The sequence below is a fragment of the Empidonax traillii genome, unplaced genomic scaffold (assembly GCF_003031625.1).
Source record: "Empidonax traillii isolate 1590-97213 ecotype Southwest subspecies unplaced genomic scaffold, ASM303162v1 scaffold55:size2822071, whole genome shotgun sequence".
In the NCBI taxonomy this organism is placed as follows: Eukaryota; Metazoa; Chordata; class Aves; order Passeriformes; family Tyrannidae; genus Empidonax; species Empidonax traillii.
In genome coordinates this window covers 1906482-1926708 of record NW_020955248.1, presented here as the reverse complement: position 1 = coordinate 1926708, position 20227 = coordinate 1906482, and the positions used below count along the sequence as shown (strand labels likewise).

General features: G+C 40.9%; 1 protein-coding gene across 1 annotated transcript in view; it reads right to left on the bottom strand.

Moving 5' to 3' along the window:
• The window catches only part of MYH9 (myosin heavy chain 9), a 71384-nt gene that overhangs the window by 26518 nt on the left and 24639 nt on the right, over positions 1-20227 (bottom strand). Inside the window, exons 4-11 of the mRNA XM_027879548.1 lie at positions 13064-13091; positions 12376-12469; positions 7260-7352; positions 6509-6572; positions 5864-5962; positions 4837-4980; positions 1474-1569; positions 280-398 (exon numbers count right to left, since the gene is read on the bottom strand). Of these exons, the coding sequence (XP_027735349.1) occupies positions 280-398; positions 1474-1569; positions 4837-4980; positions 5864-5962; positions 6509-6572; positions 7260-7352; positions 12376-12469; positions 13064-13091 (737 nt within the window). The remainder of the gene's footprint in view (positions 1-279; positions 399-1473; positions 1570-4836; positions 4981-5863; positions 5963-6508; positions 6573-7259; positions 7353-12375; positions 12470-13063; positions 13092-20227) is intronic.

Below are 20227 nucleotides of genomic sequence, written 5' to 3'. Positions count from 1 at the left end.
TGGACAGCCAGTCACCAAAATTAGGGGACTTGGTGGGGGTGTTTTTTTTATTTTGTTTTTTTAAGCTGAGAAAAAGTGATATAGGGGCAGGGTGATTTCTATCTTTACACAGATGAAATGAGCAAATACTAGGAAAAATGTATATGCTACATTATTCAAGTGTGTTTGCCATACACTGTAGTCATAAAGATGGTTAATAAACACTACGGAAATCTCTAATACACTTGTTAGCTTTGTAGTGGTAAGATTAGAGACCGTTCATTTTTAGAGACCACGTACCTGCTCTTTGGTCTGAGCTTTCTGGACATAATCTCGTCCAACTTTGATGCGAGGAGTCAGGATACCTCTAGTGAAATCTGTCACATTGATACCCAAAAGGTGAGACACTTTCTGAGCCGCTGAAGATGAGAAGAGGAAATGGAGAGATTAATATTATTTTGTTTTTCTCACAGAAAACAAGAGAAAAAGAAAAACATTCCAGAAAAAAAAATTACAAAAGCCAGGAAACAGCTTATAAAAAAATGTTAAAATGAAGAACAGGTTGCTGAGACAAAGTATCTTCCTAACCAAAAAAATCCAAGAAAACCCTCTGGCAACCCTTTCTACAGGTTATTGATTTTCTCCAGAATCCACAAGAGCAAATTTGAAGCAATAGACTCATAACACTAAATCATAACATGGAAGCTTTAGAAAATTCATCTGCAATCAATTTAAAAATACATCACATAATAGATTTCTTAATCTAGCTAATTGTTCTGTCTTCATCTACTGATTAATCTTGGAGGCAGCTCTGTATTTCAGATTCAAGATCCAAAACCCAAACGGTTTGCTCTCCTCTGCAAAATGCCAGTTAGAGCATATTTTCACTTATAAAATAAACACTTAGTGATAAATTAGCAACCTTTTCTGTTTCTGCAGTACATCTACAATGAAGGTCTAAGAGTTAAATCTTCCAACAGATAGTGTTCTATCACATGAAACATGGCACTATTTACACATGCAACAACAGGCAGTGCAATTAAAATATGTACACATACTTTATACCCACCATAAAACTATCCACCACTTGACTCTTACAGTTACAGGACTACCTACGATGTCAGCAAAGACGATTCCTTAAAGTGTGATAATACAGGTTTGAAGGAGCAATTACTCCAGCTCGGTTAAAACACACAAACACTCCACATATTCCAGTAGAGTAATCCTTTTCATCTGGTCATCACATGTACTTCCTGCCTAGCCCTGACACAAGAACAGTGCCACATTCCTGCCCGTGGGTGGCTGCAAACACACGCCTGGTAAAACAGTGTGTATTTGTATGGAGCACGCCAGCTCCTTTGGCAAATAATTCACCTTATAGAAAAACAGGATTTCAGCATTCCATACATACTGTAATACATTCTCCTACTTGCAAGCACTTCCTGTAGGCTTTTTTCTGCACTTTTCTTTGGTGGGGGAGAGGAGATTGGTTACCTGTATTGTCTGGCATAGAGGCTTGGTCTGTATTACGCTCCTTCTTGAAGACTATGTTGCCAAGTTGAAGAACACCCGAGATAACCTTCAGCAGACCTTTAAAAAAAAATAATAATAACTCAGTGTCAGACATCACTGAAAGCCCTGATATGACCCAGTTACCTTTTCTGACATGGTTAAGAGGCCCTTCTCAACACCCCAAAGATCCTTCTGAAAAAAACACTACAGATGATTCCTCTACATGACTCCCATTCAGGACACAGGACTTGCCTTGTTCCTCCTGTGCAAGACTACAGAGCCTAGAAATTTACTCATTTTCAGCATCACTACAGGACAGTAAGAGATGGAACTGAGGGCAATGAGCCACCTAAATCAGCTGCATTTTTTGATAAAACATTTGTTCTCAGTTAGAGGGTCACAACTCAATGAATTCAATACTCAATTTTCCTCAGTGATTACTGTTAAACACAGGAAAGAGACAGTTAAGAGCCCAAACCAATTAAGGAAGATTTTGTTTCTTTAACGCTGTTACACTTTCAGCTCCCTGACCAAGATCTGTAGTCCTTACAGACATACATTATAACATATGGAAGGCACCAGGATGTGGGCGAAAGTGCTCGTACCATAAGTATTACTAATGACATGCTGAAGCACCCCACCCCATTGCTAATGATATATTCATACTCCTCAAATGGTGCACGTCACCAAAGCAACACCAGGTGCCAGGACAGGAAAGACATTTTTCAATGCCACAGTCTCAATTCAATTTTGACCTGTCTCAATCAAAGCTCATTGCATAATAGCTTCTAGTTGCCTTGAGCAAAGTAAACTGCCAGTCACTTGCAAAGGGGATCTCATACCAAAGATCTTTTTATCCCCCAATTTCTACCTGTTTGTGCTGGTTTTGGCTGAGATAGAATTAATTTTCTTCACAGTAGCTGTTAGGGGATGTGTTCTGAACTTGTGCTGGAAACAGCATTCCTGATGCAGGGATGTTTTAGTTACTGCCGAGCATATACACAGAGTCACGGCCTTTTCTGTTTCACCCCAACCTACCAGTGAGGAGGCTGGGGGTGCACAAGAAGTTGGGAGAGGACAGAGCAGGTTCAGGTGAACCTGCTGATGCAAGGGGTTCCGACTATACGACATCATGCTCAACATTTAAAGCTGAAGAAAGAAGGCGGAAGGGGGGGATGTTGGGAGTGATGGTGTTTGTCTTCCCAAGTCACTGTTACGCATGATGGAGCCCTGTTTTCCTATGGATGGCTGAACACCTGCCTGCCCATGGGAAGTGGTGAATGAATTCCTTGTTTGGTTTTGCTTCGCTTGCATGTGCAGCTTTGATTTACCTGTTAAACTGTCTTTACCATGACCCACAAGTTTTCTCCCTTTCACTCTCTTGATTCTCTCCCCTATCCCACTGGGGGAGAGTGAGTGAGCAGCTGCATTATTACTGAAAGATTTGGTTTTAAGCAAATATCCTTTTGATAAGAGAGTGAACAAAGGCTCCACGTATGCTACATTAGGAGTAAACATGTATGTTTGGGATTGCCCTGCTCCACTCTGCACTCGTGCAGCCTCACCTCAAGCCCTTTGTGCAGTTTTGGGTGCCACAATAGAAAAAGATATAAAGCTACTATGGAGTGTCCAAAGGAAGGCTATGAAGATAGTTAAGGGCCTTGAGGGGAAGCCATAGGAGGGGTAGCTGAGGTCACATGGTTTGTTCAGCTTGGAGAAGAGGAGACTGAGGGGAGATTTCATTGCAGCCTACAGCTCCCTCACAAGTGGAAGCAGAGGGGCAGGCACCACTTCTCTTTGGTGACCAGTGACAGGACCTGAGGGAATGGCCTCAAGCTATGTCAGGAAGGTTTATGTTGAGTCTTAAGAAAACGGCACTGGAACAGGTTCCCCAGGGAAGTGGTCACAGCACCAAGCCCACCAGAGCTGAAGCAGTTAGACAATGCTTTTAGGCACGTGGTGTGATTCTTGGGGTGGGCCTGTGATGATTCTTGTGGGTTCTCTCTAACTTGGGATATTACATGATCCTATGTTCCTAGAGGCATGTTATGAAATTCAGTGGTTTGACAGCTGCATCTGGAGTCCTAGCACCTGAACAGACATCTTATTTCGATATGGTCTTATAAATAAAGATGGTGTCTGGATTTTACATCAAAACTTAGTAAGCCTACCATGCACCTAGGCAGTTCTTCTAAGCCTGTAAGGAACATTAATGCACTTGACCCTTTGAACAGCAAGTGCAAAACACTAAAGCTATTTTTGCTGTAGTAGCTGGAACCAATAGCTCATCTATGTGACAGCAAAGACATGCCCTAGAGCATACATTACAAAACCCTGTTCAAAAAACTGAGTATAAGAGAACATCCTGACAATGAATCAGGTTGCCAATTATTTTATTTGTTTTAGGCAAGTTTCTCTTCACCGCCATAAAGCAGTTTCAGTCTCAGATGATTTGGGATATCAAGAAGGCTATTAAACTGTGGATAACAACAGCATGGATTTTCAGAAGGCTGGATTGTGAAGAGCAATATTTAAGGCAGAGGCACATATTCCCTACAGCCACAAGAGCTGCAACCTTCAGCAGAGGAGGTGGTGACCTCAAACCACCACAGATGCTTGCTTGCTTTAGTATAGAGAATAATAGTCCTAGTTTTAGAAGACCATATACATTTGGAAAGTGAAATTTTACAGAACACTGATTCCCAACCAGTGAGGCAGATCATGAAAGAGAGCACAGAGCGCTGGTGAATACATATCACTGCACTTTGTGCTGGCTGCATGTAATTCTATCTTCCCTGTCATGGAACTGTGCTCCCAGTATCAGACAATATTAATTTCTGATCAGCAGTTCAGTGTTAAGCTGGAAAGAAAGGCACTATGACCAGTCCATTCTCAAAGGACTAATCCAGCAGTGGTTGGATTAGATTACTTTAAAGCTGCTGCTTAGGGATAGGGGGAGCACACAAGCCTTGCACTGCACAAGAGAATTGAGGGGACTCTATCTTGGATGTGTTATTCATAAAATGGGCATACAGCCCTCAGACTGGGAACAAAGACAGCAAGAAGCATGTTTTCAGTAGCTGCTTGACTCCTAGAGAGACCTGTATAAACTAAAACTGTGTTGGTAGATCCAGAGGTGGGTCACTCCAAAGCCACTGCATTTTATTACTTGCACACTGTTCACTTGGAGCAGCAGGGGTAGGAATGAACACAAGCAAAACTAAACAAAAAATCTAAACACAAAGCAAACAAACAAACAAAAACAAAACCAAATCAAAAAAGAACCTCAGAACAAAAGAGCTCCAGAGACGTCTGTTCCCTCTTTTGTTCCTTGCATATTCATACCTATCTGCTCTTCATCTGGGATGCCCATGATCTTCATTGCCTCCATGGTCTCCAGAAACATGTCTTTGTCTTGCTGGCCTGGGATCGTAACATGCCCATTGGAAAGGAAGCGGTATTTGTTGTAAGGTTCCAGCAGCAGATCATCTTAGGAGAGAATTGAGAAAGAAGTTACTATGTTTTGTTGTTGTTGTTTTTTTTTTTTTTTTTAACAGACAACAAGCTACCATCAAGAAAAATTTCCGATTTCCATATACTACCAGGCACTGGACGAATCTGGGATTAAGCCCAATTTTACTGCAGGCTGAACATTTAATGTATTTTAGATAAAACCAAGAATTTTTCTGTCTCATTTTTTTTTTCTATTCCTTCCTCTGGACTACTCCACCAAAGCAGTGTCAATCATCATTATGCCCTAAGTCTATAAGAAGCAGGGATTAATTTGAAAGTAAATTTGCCTTTAATTTCAGATACCTCATTTGTTTCAAGTCAGATAAAAGTTTATATGTAGCTCTTGAAACAGTAGCAACTATGAGAAAGTCCTCTCCTTGTGTCCTTCCCTCCAGATCAATTTGTAGCTCTTGCATAACACAGACCCTGGTTACTAGGCTGACGTATTAAAGCTAGGTGTACCAGGATCCCAGACTGCTAGAGCTGCTTAGCTGCTTGCAGATTTGCTCCACTCAGTTAAACACTAAGTACATCCCTGTAGGACCATTCCTGCACTAGAATAGTTTACATCATGCAAGACTAGACTAAACATGGGACAGTCATTTAGATAAGGAAGGGCGTAGAGTCATTGCTGGCATGGAGACAAGCGCAGGAAGGAACCAGAGAAGCAAGTTTTCAGGAACTGAGAAGTGCAGGGCGAGGGCAGATAAATGTATGAGTGAGTGAAAGAAGCGGAGGAGAGCTGACCATATCTAAAAGGCAAAGACAAGGAACTATGAAGGAACAGGTCCTTGTCTACAAGTGTTTTGAACTCTCTGTTGTAGTAATTATGGGATTCATTCATCACAACCACACTTACTCTTCAAATGCTCCCCTGCCCCAGAGAGCAGGTAGTAAAAGATGTGGAAGGTTCTCTCCTCTTTGGCCTGGCGAATTGCACGTGACTTCTCCAGCAGATCTTCAGAGAGTCAAGGCATTTGACAGGACATACAAATCACTTCCTATTCTACGGTAGGAGAAAAAACTCATACTGCCTGACATTCTCCTCATGCCAATTAACACGGGTATTGACTTAGCAAGCATTATCAGTCAACAACGCCCTGTGCTTCTGGTCTCAGTTTTACCAGCCTCTGAATGATGACTATGATAGGAGAGACTTAAATGATAAAAACCAGAAAAACACTGGCCACTCATCCCCACTTCCCTTACAGAGAAGTGAGAATTAATTATTCCAAACCTATTCATATTACTGCAGTTTATGCTTCCATTTCAGTCCCTTTAGATTACGATTCATTCCGAAAATATCCTACCACGATCACAAAGGTCACAAACGACTATATAAGAAAACAGGAGACTACAACAGTGATCTTGCTAGCATCAATTTAGAGTGCTTCCTATTGCTTTCTCAACCAGATCAAGTCAGTTGTGAGGAGAGTGCTAGGTGCCATTACTGCCACCTCTATAGCCTTTAAGTTCTTCTTTCAAGTGGTTACACAAAGGATACAGGTCTCGATATTGGCTCCAACAATGTAGCCATTGACATCAAAGTTGATTCTGATGAATTTGCCCTAAGAGGAATACAACAGCATTACAATTAGCATTCATTCTATCTGGTAACAGCAATAAACGAAAAAGGTAAACCTCCTCTTTTTAATCCAGGAAAGGAAACTCAGAACAGGTCAGGCAGGTTTTAGGCAAAACATAAGGTCAGCCAATAGGCAATGCCTGCTGATCACAACAGTGATTTAACAAACAAGACACCAAACACTTTCAGTCATCTCTGACATTCAGGCAATCTACAATTCAAACTCACTATGTTTAAATCTAGATTTCCTACAACCAGGGTCCCTTCAGTTTCACATGTTATATTATCTAGACAGTTTCACCTCCTTCAGTGTTAGCTTCAACCATCTTCAGTTACCTCCAGCTCCTCCATCTGCCCCCTCAGATGTTGCCCACTGTTGTCCAGAGCAAGCAAAATAAGGAACAGTATTTGTTCTCCAGGATAAAACTAATTACTTACAATAAAAATCAGCATAAATGATCCTGGCACAGGCTCTGGTTTCTTCATTCTAGAGACCTACCTAATCTCTTCTGGAGAATTCAGTGAATGAAATTGACTTCCCAGATTATTTTGAAGCAAATCACTCCCAGACAGTTATCCTGTCCCTGACAGCAAATCACCCAAAAGCAGAACAAGTCTTCCCTCTGGAAAGTACAGAATACTGGCACTCATGACAGATAGTAATACTCACAAATCTTGAGGAGTTGTCATTCTTTACTGTCTTGGCATTTCCAAAGGCCTCCAGGATGGGATTAGCCTGGAGCAACTGTCTCTCCAGTTCTCCCTAGAGAGAAATCCAAAATGAATAAAGTAGGTAGCGGTTCACTTCATTAACCTTGGGTCAAACCAGCGCTGCAGTTTCAATTCACACTAGTTGGCGTCTGCTGTAGAGAAGCCATAATAAACCTTAGGAGATGATCACTTAAACCTTCAAAGGAGACTCATTAGTTATCTGGGTGAAACAGAAACAGTCATAAATATGGCCTTATTCCCTTCCTCAACACAAACACATCCCAGTGCTGTCTTTCTGTTAACAAGAAGCCCTTCAAAGCCACTTGGTTGTAACATCCCACAGTCTTCCCAGGATTAAAGTGAAACACCATACCATCCAAGACCAGGCCCTCATCCCAGAAGTGTACTGCCATACAGGTTGGAAGAGTGAGGAAAATCCTGTCTAGCTACTTAAAGACAGCTCTGAATGCTGCTAGTAAGAGTTAGTCTGAAAAGGTCTAATGTTTTATAAAAACCAAACGCAAAGCCAAGAAGTTTGCACTTTTTAAAGAGTCTACATCTTCCAAAATACCAAGGAAAAACCTCCTTTGTAAGGAGGCACACACAAAAAAGAGAATTAGTGGTATCCCACAAACTGCATGATTGCTTGCATTCTGCTGCCATATTCACACACTCCTCCCCTCAAGGAACACAAAATGCTGGAATTGTAGAAAAAGAAATTCAGAACCTTTATCCTTGCCAAGTACTAGACCACTGCAGCATATTCACCTTTCCCTGCAGGCTCTAGATGTATCCCTGGCTGTTGTAAAAATTACTTGTCCTCTGTGCTAAAAGCATGGAGTTCTATATATTTCAAGATCACCTAAAAAGCCTCTGGAGACAGAAAATTACAGTTTAGATTAATGTTTCTCTTTTTAGCAGTTATCAGTAAGTACTCAAGACTGCCTGTGCATAACAGATGCAAATGAAGTTTGATTTGTGAGAACTGGAATTTATGGGAAAACTATTTAAGGTTATATCTAAAGGAAAATTGTTCCCATTTGTTCTCAAAGACAGATTAGTTCTTACACAGTGTCTCTAAAAATACATGCAATAAAAAAAAAGTGGAAGATATATGAGAAACTGTACAATGAACTGCAAGTCTTTATTTTTTACTTCTCAATCACTTCACTACATGCTTACAAAGTGCAAAGACAAACAAGACCCTCAGCCCCTACAGAACTGCACAAGTACAGAAGGGGCAGCTGCTGCAAACACCTTCATTCACTGTCAAGTATCTACAACCAGGGGCTTAGCCCTGGAAAGGGAACCTGAGCTGGGACATCAGCACAGACCAAGCATGTGGCATTGTGAGGAGAAAACTTTGAAACTAGGGTTCAGTCCTGGAAACTGTGTGGCAGTCACATTTCCCCTTGTGTTCTGACACATGTATTGAAACTGGAGCGCTCTTCCCTCACCCCATTCCTCTTCCCCATCCTGCAGTGAAGTCCTAGACCTTTCTTTGTGACTGCAATCTATTACTATTCAAATGAGAGATGACAGCAACATAACATTTAAACTCAACTATGGAACAAGGAGGGAAGAGAAATCAGGCTTTGATATCAGATCTATTTTAATTATTTGGCTAAAAATAAAACCAAGGTCATACTTAGCTACAAAAAGATCAGAAGTTTATGGAAATCTGTACTACAGTCCCTCCTGCTATTCAGTTCCTCAGGAAAAAGTGTCACTGGTTTCAAGTAGGTGTTGATAAACTGTGGGTTTGAGGTGATTATGTCTGTTATACACCAAGGTAGCAATAGGCATAGAGAATGCCAGCTCAGGCTCACAATAATACCAAGCTATGGGGAGAGGAAAAGGCTGAGGAGCTGGTTAAGTCAGTGAGCCCCCCTGACTTGCCATAGCACCATGATGCAGTGGGAAAATCAAGTTTTCAGCATGCCATCGCAAGGGCACAAAAGGTTAAGCATCTACAATTACCATACCCATTCCTCACTGCACGCTGTCTTTGTTTAAAAGCCAATTCTGTTATGTTTAAAATTTAAAAGAAGTTTTTGGGTGCAGTTTGTTGGGTTTTTTTACCTTCAATTTTGATGGCTACCTTCCACTGATGGAAGATACTTTATTATTATACAACGTGTAATCTTGTGCAGCAAAACCAGTACAACACAGAACTGTCCATCGCAAGCTTTCCAGAAATTCTAAGATTCTTATCGTTAAGACGTTGCCAATTCTCTGGCACCTGTAATTGCCATTCCTTGACCTGAAACAAATTTGTTTAATAGTTGGCATGCATTCGAAGTATGTGCTATATTCCTCATGAAAACAGAAGCAGTAAAAGCCATTGGATCTCTTAGCCTGTGGTTGGGCAGTGTCCAACACTCTTCAGTATGCTCTGCTTCTACTGCTCAGAAGTTACACCACCAATTTAAAGCAACTAAAATCCTTGACATCTACCTTGTACTCTGAATTTTTTGCATCTCAGAAACTTCCTGGGAAATTTTCTATGCAAGGTAGAAGTTTTGCCAGTCATTTATTCTTTAGAAGGTATAGAGAAAGGCATCCAGAAATCACAGTTACCTTTACAGCATGCAGTTAAAAAAACCCCAACAATAATATATGGGGCAGGGTGTTTGGGCTGTTTGTTTGGTTTGTTGGAGTTTTTTTGTTGTTTTGTTTTTTATACTCTAGGGATTTGCTTTTGTATTCTTCTCTGCAGTCATGGGAGAGATTATCAAATAACTCAATCCAACAACAGTGGCTGGACCGGGAAGGGAGAAAGGCCATCAGTAACTTAAATCTTTGTTACAAATATTTAAATAGATTTAGTACATCCCCAAAGGAGTCTTAATGTGCTTAGTAGTCACACCATGCAGGTAGGAGTTATTTAGCTGAATATACTAATACACTGGAAAAGAATGGTGGAATGCATCATTGCCTCCAAAAAGAGTGAGCTGGAGTTGAAGAATATGCTTTATAAATCTGATTTTGTTCTGATACTTGGACAAACAGATGGTTACATCCCAAACTTATATAGGTGACAGTCAAGAAACCTTCGAGGTAAATAAAGTACCATTACTTTCTATAATAGCATTGTTTACATTTTATGCCTAGTCTTGAAGCATAAAGATTAAACACTATCATATCCTAATTAAAGGCAAAGAATCTGCCATGACCAGTATACCTGATATCATCAAAAAATTAAACGTATTCAACTTCATGAACTCTTATACTCTGGTTCCAAGTTTGCTTTGTAAAGAGTTGCTGCAGAGAGCACTCTACCGATTAACATTCAGAGACTACAGCTCTAAATCCCCTCTGCTAAGGCCAGTTAAGTTACAAAGCTGGAACAAAATGTGAGCTGCAGAACTTTTTGGAAAAAATCAAAACTTGTGGGAAAAAATTAAACATCAAACTCAGGAAAATCACCAACCAGTCCAACTTAGGACTGTTTTATTCTCCTAAGCAGATTGTCTGTCCTGCTTTGGTAGTTCAAATTTTGCACAAGGACAAGCAGTGGAAGAATACTTAACTCAACCCCATGATTCTATTTTCCACACTTAAAAAAAAAAAAAGAAGAAGAAAAGAGGAGAATGTTTTTAAATAGAGCTACTGACAGACCATGGAAAAAGCCTTCATATGTCTGAAAGTTTGGCACATGGAACGTTTGTTTTTTTTTTTTTTGTTGGATTCCAGCAGTTAGTTACTACTATGTGCATGCACACACAGTGTGCCTGCGTGCAGAGATGCCTTCTCATTTATATACTCTACACATATAAGACATGCCAACACATTAAGTTACTACGGGAAAACTCTTTATGTAGAGATACAGTGGACACACTTGGCACCTGGCTTTCATTACACAGCTCACCAGTGAACTTTTCCAATGTGTTCAGCTCTGGCTAACAAGCCCACAGTCCTGGAACACCCTGTCTGCAGAGCAGCCTTCCCTGTGACCTTTCTTTGCAACACACAGCCACAACTCACTGCAAGGAATAGGAAGCTAAATACTTCAGCTACGTTCATCTTACTAGGAACACACACACACACACACACACACACACACACACACACACACACACTATATGATTCAGGTTCTAGTAAGGCCTTGTCCTGTTGTCCTGGAAGAATACTTCTCAAATGGTACATCTCAGAAAACCCTGCAAGAAAAACTTTAAATGCAAACTAGTATTGAGCACACAAGTATTCTTGATATCACTATAGTCTCCAATTGAACATCCTTACAAAAAAATTACTGTGCACCACACAAAAAAAAAACCAAAAATTGTGAGTTGTCTATGGATTTGTTTTAGCTGCAGAAAGTGATATTGGTGTGGAGTGAAAAGCTGCTCAAAAAAATCACACAATGGGACAGAAAATGCATTCCTGGTGCAGAACGTGCAGTAAACGTGCAGCTCACCTACGAGGATACAACTGAAGAATTCGGCAATAGTCCATCGGGGGAGAGGGAGGGGAAAAAAATATAAGTGAGACATCTTTAAAGTCCTCCCACCATCATCACCACCCTCCTTTCATGTGCTGCTAACACTTGGCTGTTTTCCCCCCTTTTAATTGTTTTCCTAAAATTTTTAAGTTTTCAGCTGATGCCCACTAGCCTATCACTGTATCCTCCAGTTTGGAGACAGTATATATAATGGACAGACCTAATCAGTAATGGTACAGAAGAAAGAAGACAACTCCTCCACGGAAAGATCAGTTTTAATCTGCCTAGACTGGTTATAAGCAATACATCCATGTGAAAAGATCAGTACAGGTGATGCTTCACTTATAGCAGCTCTTGCCAATGCACTTGCCCCTGAATCCAAGAGGTTGTGGATGAGCTTATCCCCACTGTAACTCCACTGAATTAAAGGAGTTATGACTTTGCACAGTGTTCCCTAGCTTGCCATTTTTGACAAACTTTTACTGTTTCATAGTTCGCTCCTCCTCAGTCCCCTGATACATGTTAATACCTAAGCTTCTACAGAGCAGTATGGCTTTTACAACATCAGTCAGCACATACTTACTGACCAAAGTCAGCACAGCAATAAAGCATCAGTAAAGCCAGGTCTTACCTGGTCTTTTTTAGACTTGTGCGAGGAAGCAACGTGAGCCAGATACTGAATGACCTTCTTGGTGTTCTCTGTTTTACCAGCTCCTGATTCACCTCTGTAAAGAAAATATGCAGTTAATTCACAAACAAGAGGTAGGGGGACATATTTATACTTCCAGCCCCAAAAGGGCCACAGACATCTTGAACTGCATTCTGGCCATTGCAGCACCTCCCTCAAAGCGAAGGAGAAAAAGCTGGACTGCAGTTGTACCCTCAGCCAGTTTGCAGCAGGGTGCAGGTTCCACACGTTAGCAGGACTGAGGGCCAATCAATTTTACTGTGAAGCAAAACGGCTATATCAAGAATATCTATTACTCTATCAGCCTCAGCAGTATGAATGAATCTAAACATTACAGCTGCATCAAATCTGAAGGACCACTCGAAGCCTTTTCCATCAACAAAGCTGTATTTCTTTAGTAGTTTGAGCACAGGGACTGTTTCAAAAACACCCTTCCTCCGCTTCTTACAGAAATTATTTCGCAGAAAGAATTATATATTGGATGAACCGTAGTGGGACCTTCCTTGACTCTCCATTATTACCTGATTTTGTAAGCCTACTACCATCACCTAAAATTAGCAGAGTCCTTCAACCAAGAATATAAAAACACAAGCTTTGACATGCAGACAAACTGGCAACTGTAAATACTCACGTGCAAAGGATGGACTGATCCTCTCGATCTAGAATAAAATATAAAAAAGTAGTCAGACTAGGACTCTAAAACTGAATTTCTCTGATGGAATGAAATCAATACCAAAGACAAAACCAGGAACTAGTAAAGACTGGCAAGCATCTTTAGAAAAATGGCCAGGTAACCTCCTCTCTGGCAAAAGACGCCAATCTCCTACTATATGCCAAAGGATAATGGCACCCTAGCAACTTAGTTTTCTTCATCCAGAAAGAGATTATTTGCATTATGATTTTTCTACACACAATACAGAAGTCTTCCACCCACTGAATGTCTCTTTACCATAGAGCTACAGTTTGATGTGCATCTACTTGTTCTTCAGCCCCCTCGCCCCTATTATACTGGGCCCATACTGACTGACAGAAGTTATCAGCAGAGCAGTTCAAGGGGGAGAGGAGAAGTGGGACAGCAACTGTTAAAAATCCTGAAGTGCCAAAGACTCACATCAAACAGAGGCTTTCACTCCAAAACAAACACTGGAAGTTCAGTGAGAAATATTTGTTACTTATTTTGTACAGAATGGACTCAAAACCTACATCCTATACAGCTGATTGTTTGTGGCACCAACCCCTATTGTATTAACACAGCAGCTGATAACAGTAGAAACCTTTTCTTTTCCATGTTTACAAACCACCACACATACTAATGCCTGTGTTCAATTCCCAGCTGCGGATGATATCTTCCCTGTTAAAGAACTTAACTTACCCAGCCTATTCACCACTATCTTCTCCCACATCTTTTAATCTCCTTTCAGCTTCCACCTATGCTTCCACTTCCTTATGCACACTCACTAGTCCTTCCACCATGCCCTCATTCCACAGCTCCTACACCACTTCTTTGTGAACATGCTCCCCTGATTCTGCCTTGTTTCACCTTTCATTTACCCCTCTACCCTGTGCCTGCCTGGCCCCCCACCCCCAGGTTGCATCCCATTCCTTCTCCACACCACCAGGAAGGAGCCAGGAGCACTGGGCAGACTGGAGAGTGCCTGTACCTACACCAGAACAGCCTCAGTGGCTTGTAGTGATCACAAGGGCAGCAAGACCTATTCAAACATGGAACAAACGCACGGAAAGTCACTCACTGACAGTCCACAAGAGCCACTGGGGCACTCACAGAACACACTGTGCCACTAAACTCAAAATCCCCACTAGGCTGTGGGTTTTTTTGTTTTGTTTCATTTTAGGTTTTTGTCTGTTTTTAAATCAAGACCAGAGGACTGTCAGATTTCCAGTTTGAGAAGCTTGGTAACAGCAGCAGTTAGATTTCATTCAGTTATCTCAACTTTTCTTTTTCCATCAAGTCCCAATTTTGCACTGGGCTGAGATCTAATCTCTGGAGAGAAAGCAAGCCTCAAATACCTATAAGTATACAACTTACTGCTCTATTAAATTATTTCAGCAACTGGTAACCTTCGTCAATATGTTTATGTTTGTGACTGTCTCCGCATTTTAGCTACTGGCTCTTTCTAATCCTTTTTCCCCCCGTAGCTTAGAGAAACCAAGTGCACTCAGTATTCTTCCCACCACAGAGTACTTAGACGATATAATTAAGTCACCATTCAAGTTGTTTTGTACAAGATAAAGAGACTGAGCTGCAATTAGGGAAGGCTTTCTAGTTTGATAGATTTCAAGTACCTGAAACCACTTTCTATACCCTTAAATAGTGCTGCTGCAAGTGAATTTAGCATTTCAGTTTTAACTTCAAGAATGCCATATTCATCAAGAAAAATCTTCTATAAACTCAGTTTATAAAGAGAGGAGTATATCTAGCCTGTGGACATATTTTCATGGAATAAGGAAAGCTGGTAAACCTGCCAAATTTGCAATTCCATCTTTTCTGAAGTTATTCTGAAACCAATAATGAAAGCATTAGGTTCACATGCTACAGACACACCACTCCTGCTCTTAAGCTTCTTTACTGGAAACTGATTGTATGTAGATAAGCACAAAAAATAAGAGAAAAATAATCTGCTTTTTTCCTGCTAATTCTCAGAATGTTACCTGTCATTACCCTGCTAATGTTCTCAGAAAGCTGATCAGCCCCAGGTCTGAAAGAAAGCAGGCAGAAGAAAACCACTCAAACGGTTTTGGTCTGGCAAATTCTTAAGCCTTCAAAGCTAGATGCTGCTGCTTCACTTGCATTGCATATTCATTTTTTCAAGTGTTGAATTTAATTCACTGTCTTTGAGACAGTCACCCCTTTTGCTGAGGGCCAGGCTGAGAGATGTTTGCTGAAGGCCCCACGCATTCAAGGTTCCCAGTGGGTCAAGGGCTCAGAAGGCACATGCCAGACCTCAGCGTGACTGGGCACTTCGAGGGTGGATCAGGGGAATACTAATGACTCATTTATGGATTGCCTAAGGAAATGTATTCTTGGGTAGTGCAACACCTGGGTACAATTCTCCATTGCAAAGCAGCTATGAGAAAGAACAAGACTGTGCCTCTGAATAACATCTGACTTTCAAAAGCATGACTATAAACAAGCAGTCCACTTGCCTGAGAAAATACACTTGCGTTCAGGTACTACAGAGGCTCTTCTAAGAAGTCGATTTGAGAGAAAGAAAAAAAAAAATCTTTAAAAAGATAACTCTAAGGAAGGTGCTCCTTACTCCCAGTAGCCAGCTCTGATCCCGGAATATGATCTGGAACATCTCAAACAGGTAGTGGAGCCCAAGCACTTGAATAGCATATGCCTTCCCATTCCCCCTCCTCCAGATGATCCAGCAAAAGAGTGCTGGTAGGTGGACAGATAAACTGACTGCCCAACAAAAAAAGAGATGATCAACATCAGATAATATCAAGGAGTTCTTTGACACTGAACACTTCTTGATCACGCCAAATTTTGTCATACTTAGTTGAGAGGTTCTTTCAAGCCTTATTCCAGTGAGGCAATGTAACAACAGCACCCTGAAGTGACCCTAGAAAGTCTCAAAGGGGCAAGCACAGGATTTTTCCTTGCCTTGACACAGAGCAAGGTGTTGAAAGGTACTCAGGCAGGAAAAGTCACAGACAGTGTTCCAAATTCTCTTGGCACCGTTTTCCTCCCCCAGCATACTTTCCTGGTGGCCGACTGCAGCTGCCTTAGTCACCTCTGCTTTAAGTCAGCAGGAACGTACCTGCGAGTGCAGGCAAGTCACCGGGAGCGTGCAGACACTGCCATAAAAGGCAACATTCCTGTTTGCAATCCGGGGGAAATTCTTTCCCAGGACTGCAAAGTAGCAGTCATTGGGATAGCTGGAATTCTTCTAATTGTGTACAGACAGACAACTCAAATAATGTGTTGAGCAACAGGAAACTGGAGCCGACCAAAGGGCCAAAGAGCTAATGCATACAAAGCATAACTCTCGGATACAATTTCAGTTAAGAATTGTTTAAAATGCCAATATTCATTCTCCATACCATACTGATTTGAGTCATCACGAATCAGAATTCAGTTGTCCAGGCAAGAGGTTACCTCCACCTCATCTTTTAAAAAAAAATCCCGATCATTCAGCATGGGCGTTCTGCACAACTTCAGTCAGCACTTGCCTGTACTTCACTGTCAGTTGTGCAAGCAACCTACTCAGCAAAAGAGAATGTGCTGGGTACAATAAACTCGGTTGCTTATAATACCACAATCAAGAATCGCCTGATTAAAAGAAATCTGCATCTGCTTTTCAATCCTAAACAGAGTTACTTATTAAAAATAATCCAGAATAACAACTCATTAGTTAATTATAGCAACAGTTCTGTATTTCAAACCAGCTGACAAGGAAAGCTTTTTATCTAGGCTCTTCTTTAGCTCTCATCACCATAGTATTCAAGTGATCATAAGATGCAGCAGCCTCAAGCATCCAGAAATTCAGGAAGTAAAACATCCTTTAAATTTAAACTATACAGCAGTATTGTATAATAAGATCAGTAGATTAATTTAACTATGTAAAAAAACCCATAATATCTAACTCATTCTTGACTTTCTTTAGTCCAAGAATAAAAGACCACATTTTAGACAGCTGACTGCTTCAGCATACACTAAAAACTTAATTAAACTGAAATTTGTTTTCACAAGAGGAACTTCTTTTACAAAGAAAGTCCTCAACCAAATATTCTAGTGCAAAACAACAAGCCTGAATGAATGCTGAACTGCTGTGGTCGAATAAATTGGCATAATTGATAAATTAATGCAGCTCCAAACTCATGACTTTTGTTTTTTAAATGTTTTGGGATGGGAGAAGGAAAAGGTTGGAAAGCTAGAAGAGAATATGCAATTTAAGCTCCCCATCTCAGTTACAGAACATCCTACCAGGCCTTTATCACCCACTTCCTCTGCATGAGTGACTCCCATTTCAGGCCTGTTCATCTCCATAAAAGGAGAAGTAATATAGCATTCACACAATGGTGACATCATCTCTCCAGCTAAGAGGAAGTGGAGCTGAAAGGCAAAGGCTTGGCTTGCAGTCCCCTGCCTATAGCTGACTCATTAAGGCTGAAAGCTTAACCATAGCTCGACGGTACCACCCACCTCCTAACCACGGAGCATCTGGCAGGATGGAGCAGCCTGGCCCTCCTAGTTCCCGTTACTACACTGCTACCCCGGCATCCTGGGGAATGCCTGCAGCCCAACTTAGCCAACTGGCTGGCCGGCCAACTCAGGGAGTTGACCTAAAGCAAGAATTAGTCTTAAATGCGTCTAAGCGCTTCAATCATGCGGTATTTTCAGCTCCTTATTGCCTCGTCAGATTTCCCTTCCAATATCTACATAATTTTACAACAAATGTCCTTTCCTCGGGACTCTCCACACAGGAGGAGCCCCAGGCACCCGATACACTGTGCTACACAGAACAACCCCACTGGCATCAGATCTAATCAAATATGTTCACTGTGGTGCTTTAACCTATATGCTGGTTTGAGCAAGATGAAAAACACTCCAGGGGAACACCAGAACAGAGCCTGAGAGCCTGTTTTTGCATTATCATTTAAGGAATGAATTATAGAGAACTTTCAAAATGCTAATAAATTATCATCAAGTACAAAAAGAAAAAAAAAGAAAAATCAAATGAAGGACAAACACAGCATATTCAAGACAGCTCTCAACAACAGAAAAGATGTTAAAAAAAAGACGGTTCAAAAAAAAAAAGAGAAAAAACCCCACTTGAGTTGGCAGGAACTCTGCAGTGCCAAGATTCAGCTCTGCATTAGCTGAAGTTTGAGGACAGCCGCAAGGAGAAAAAGAAGTTTCATTTGAAAAATGAAATATATCCTACTGGGTCAAATGCAAATATTTATTCCCCCAAGACATTTTTGGACTAGAGCCCATATTCCTTTCTCTAGCACTCCTTAACTGAATCTGGAGATGGCAGAAAACAAGTTAGGCTGTAATTTTAGGTTACACAAATGTTTATGAAGTTCTGACAGAAAAGAAAAACTGGTATACAGCCTGCAAAAGCTCAGGCAGCTCATGATAACTAAAACAGTGAACTGCAGGGAGACTGACAGCAGGGGCTGAACCATTACATAAGTGACTGCCAGGGAGCTCCTGCTCTGGTTTACAGGAATGAACTGAAAAGGGTGTGGTAGCTACTAAAAAACAAGTGGGCAATGGATTCATTTTTAGCTCCTTGTTCTATTGAAAACCACATTTCGAGACACAGACTTTGAGAGCTGTATTTAGAAATCTCAAGTAATTCAAAGCATGTAAAACATTTCAAAAAGAAAATGAGAAACTACGTACATATTTTCTTGCTATTTGTATCCAGACACAATCAAAATGAATATTCTCCACAATTAGTATCCAAATTTAATGTTGCCCTTTGCATCAGAAATTTGGACAAATCTTGGAAACGAACTAGTGAAACCACAGTCCGTATTCTTTTGGGTTTAGTGGAAATAGAACTAGACCTTTACATGCAACTTGAAAGAGATATCTGTGCCTCTACATAATCTGAGCAGGTCTGAATTGATGAGCACTCACAGAGTCTTGTATAGTGCAGCACAGCAGACCAGTGCTAAGAAGCAACCGGAGAAATTACTTGTCAGCAAGCAAGTTAAAACAGAAGTGTTCTGCTAGCTCAGAAACTTAAACAGATATGCAAACATTTAAGAATTAGAAATAAAATTCTTGAAGGTCCCTATTTTATAGAAGCAGATCTAGAGGACCGTCTGTAGTGAAAATCACTACTGGTCCTGAGGTGCATGTGAGGATCTACAATGGCAAGCAATTTGTCTTAAAACACTTCACACTGTGTTTCGTCCCTCAGTATAACAAGGCATCAAAAAATGAGGCTGCTGTGCTTCAAATTTTTTTTCTTTTAAACACCAAATCGAGAGACTACCTAACACCCAAGTGAACATCAGCAACGTACTGGCTGCACAGGCTCCTTTGCAGACTAATCCATCAAGGTCAAGGAGGGTTTAATCACTGCACAATGATTTTCAAAGTTTGTTAGGTGAAATGTTAGGAGCCTGCCAACAGCACGTGGAGAAAACTGGGTGAGAAAAGAGATGGATTATGTTCATTAGCTATGTGCGGCCAATTCCCTCTCCTACTTATCTCTACGTTGAACAGGTTGAGTTTTGTAGACCAGAATAACCATACTGACCTAATCTATTATAGAAGTTTCAGATACTTTTCAGGGCATTAAAACCAACACCATGCTCCAGATACCAATGACATTTCTAGCTTCTATCACTATTTGACACAGAAAATTCCCTACAGGGAATTTGGGTATGGAATGGGTTCCAAACAGACAAACGGTGCTGTTTAACAGCTTTAAAATACGTTTTTCTAAATTGAGGCCCTGGAGACTACGAAATGAGGTAAAGAATGTACCTCTTCAGTATATATCTGCTGCCTTAAAATAATTATTTATGTGCTCAAGACACCTCTGCACTTCCAGGCACCGTGCTTCAATCATCAGCATCAGAAGAGCAACTCTTCTGAAAGCAGACCTGAGGTTTCTGGCATCCAGGTTACCCAGGGAACAGAAACATTAAGACAAATGGTTGTTTTCTCTAAAAGCAAAAATGTAACACTTTTTTCAGAGTTCTGCTCTTGAAGCACAGTCTCTACAAGTACAATGCAGCAAAGTAATGTTCTCACCTCATTTCTGAGAGTCAAAGTCTTGGGTCAAAGAAAGGAATCAAAAAA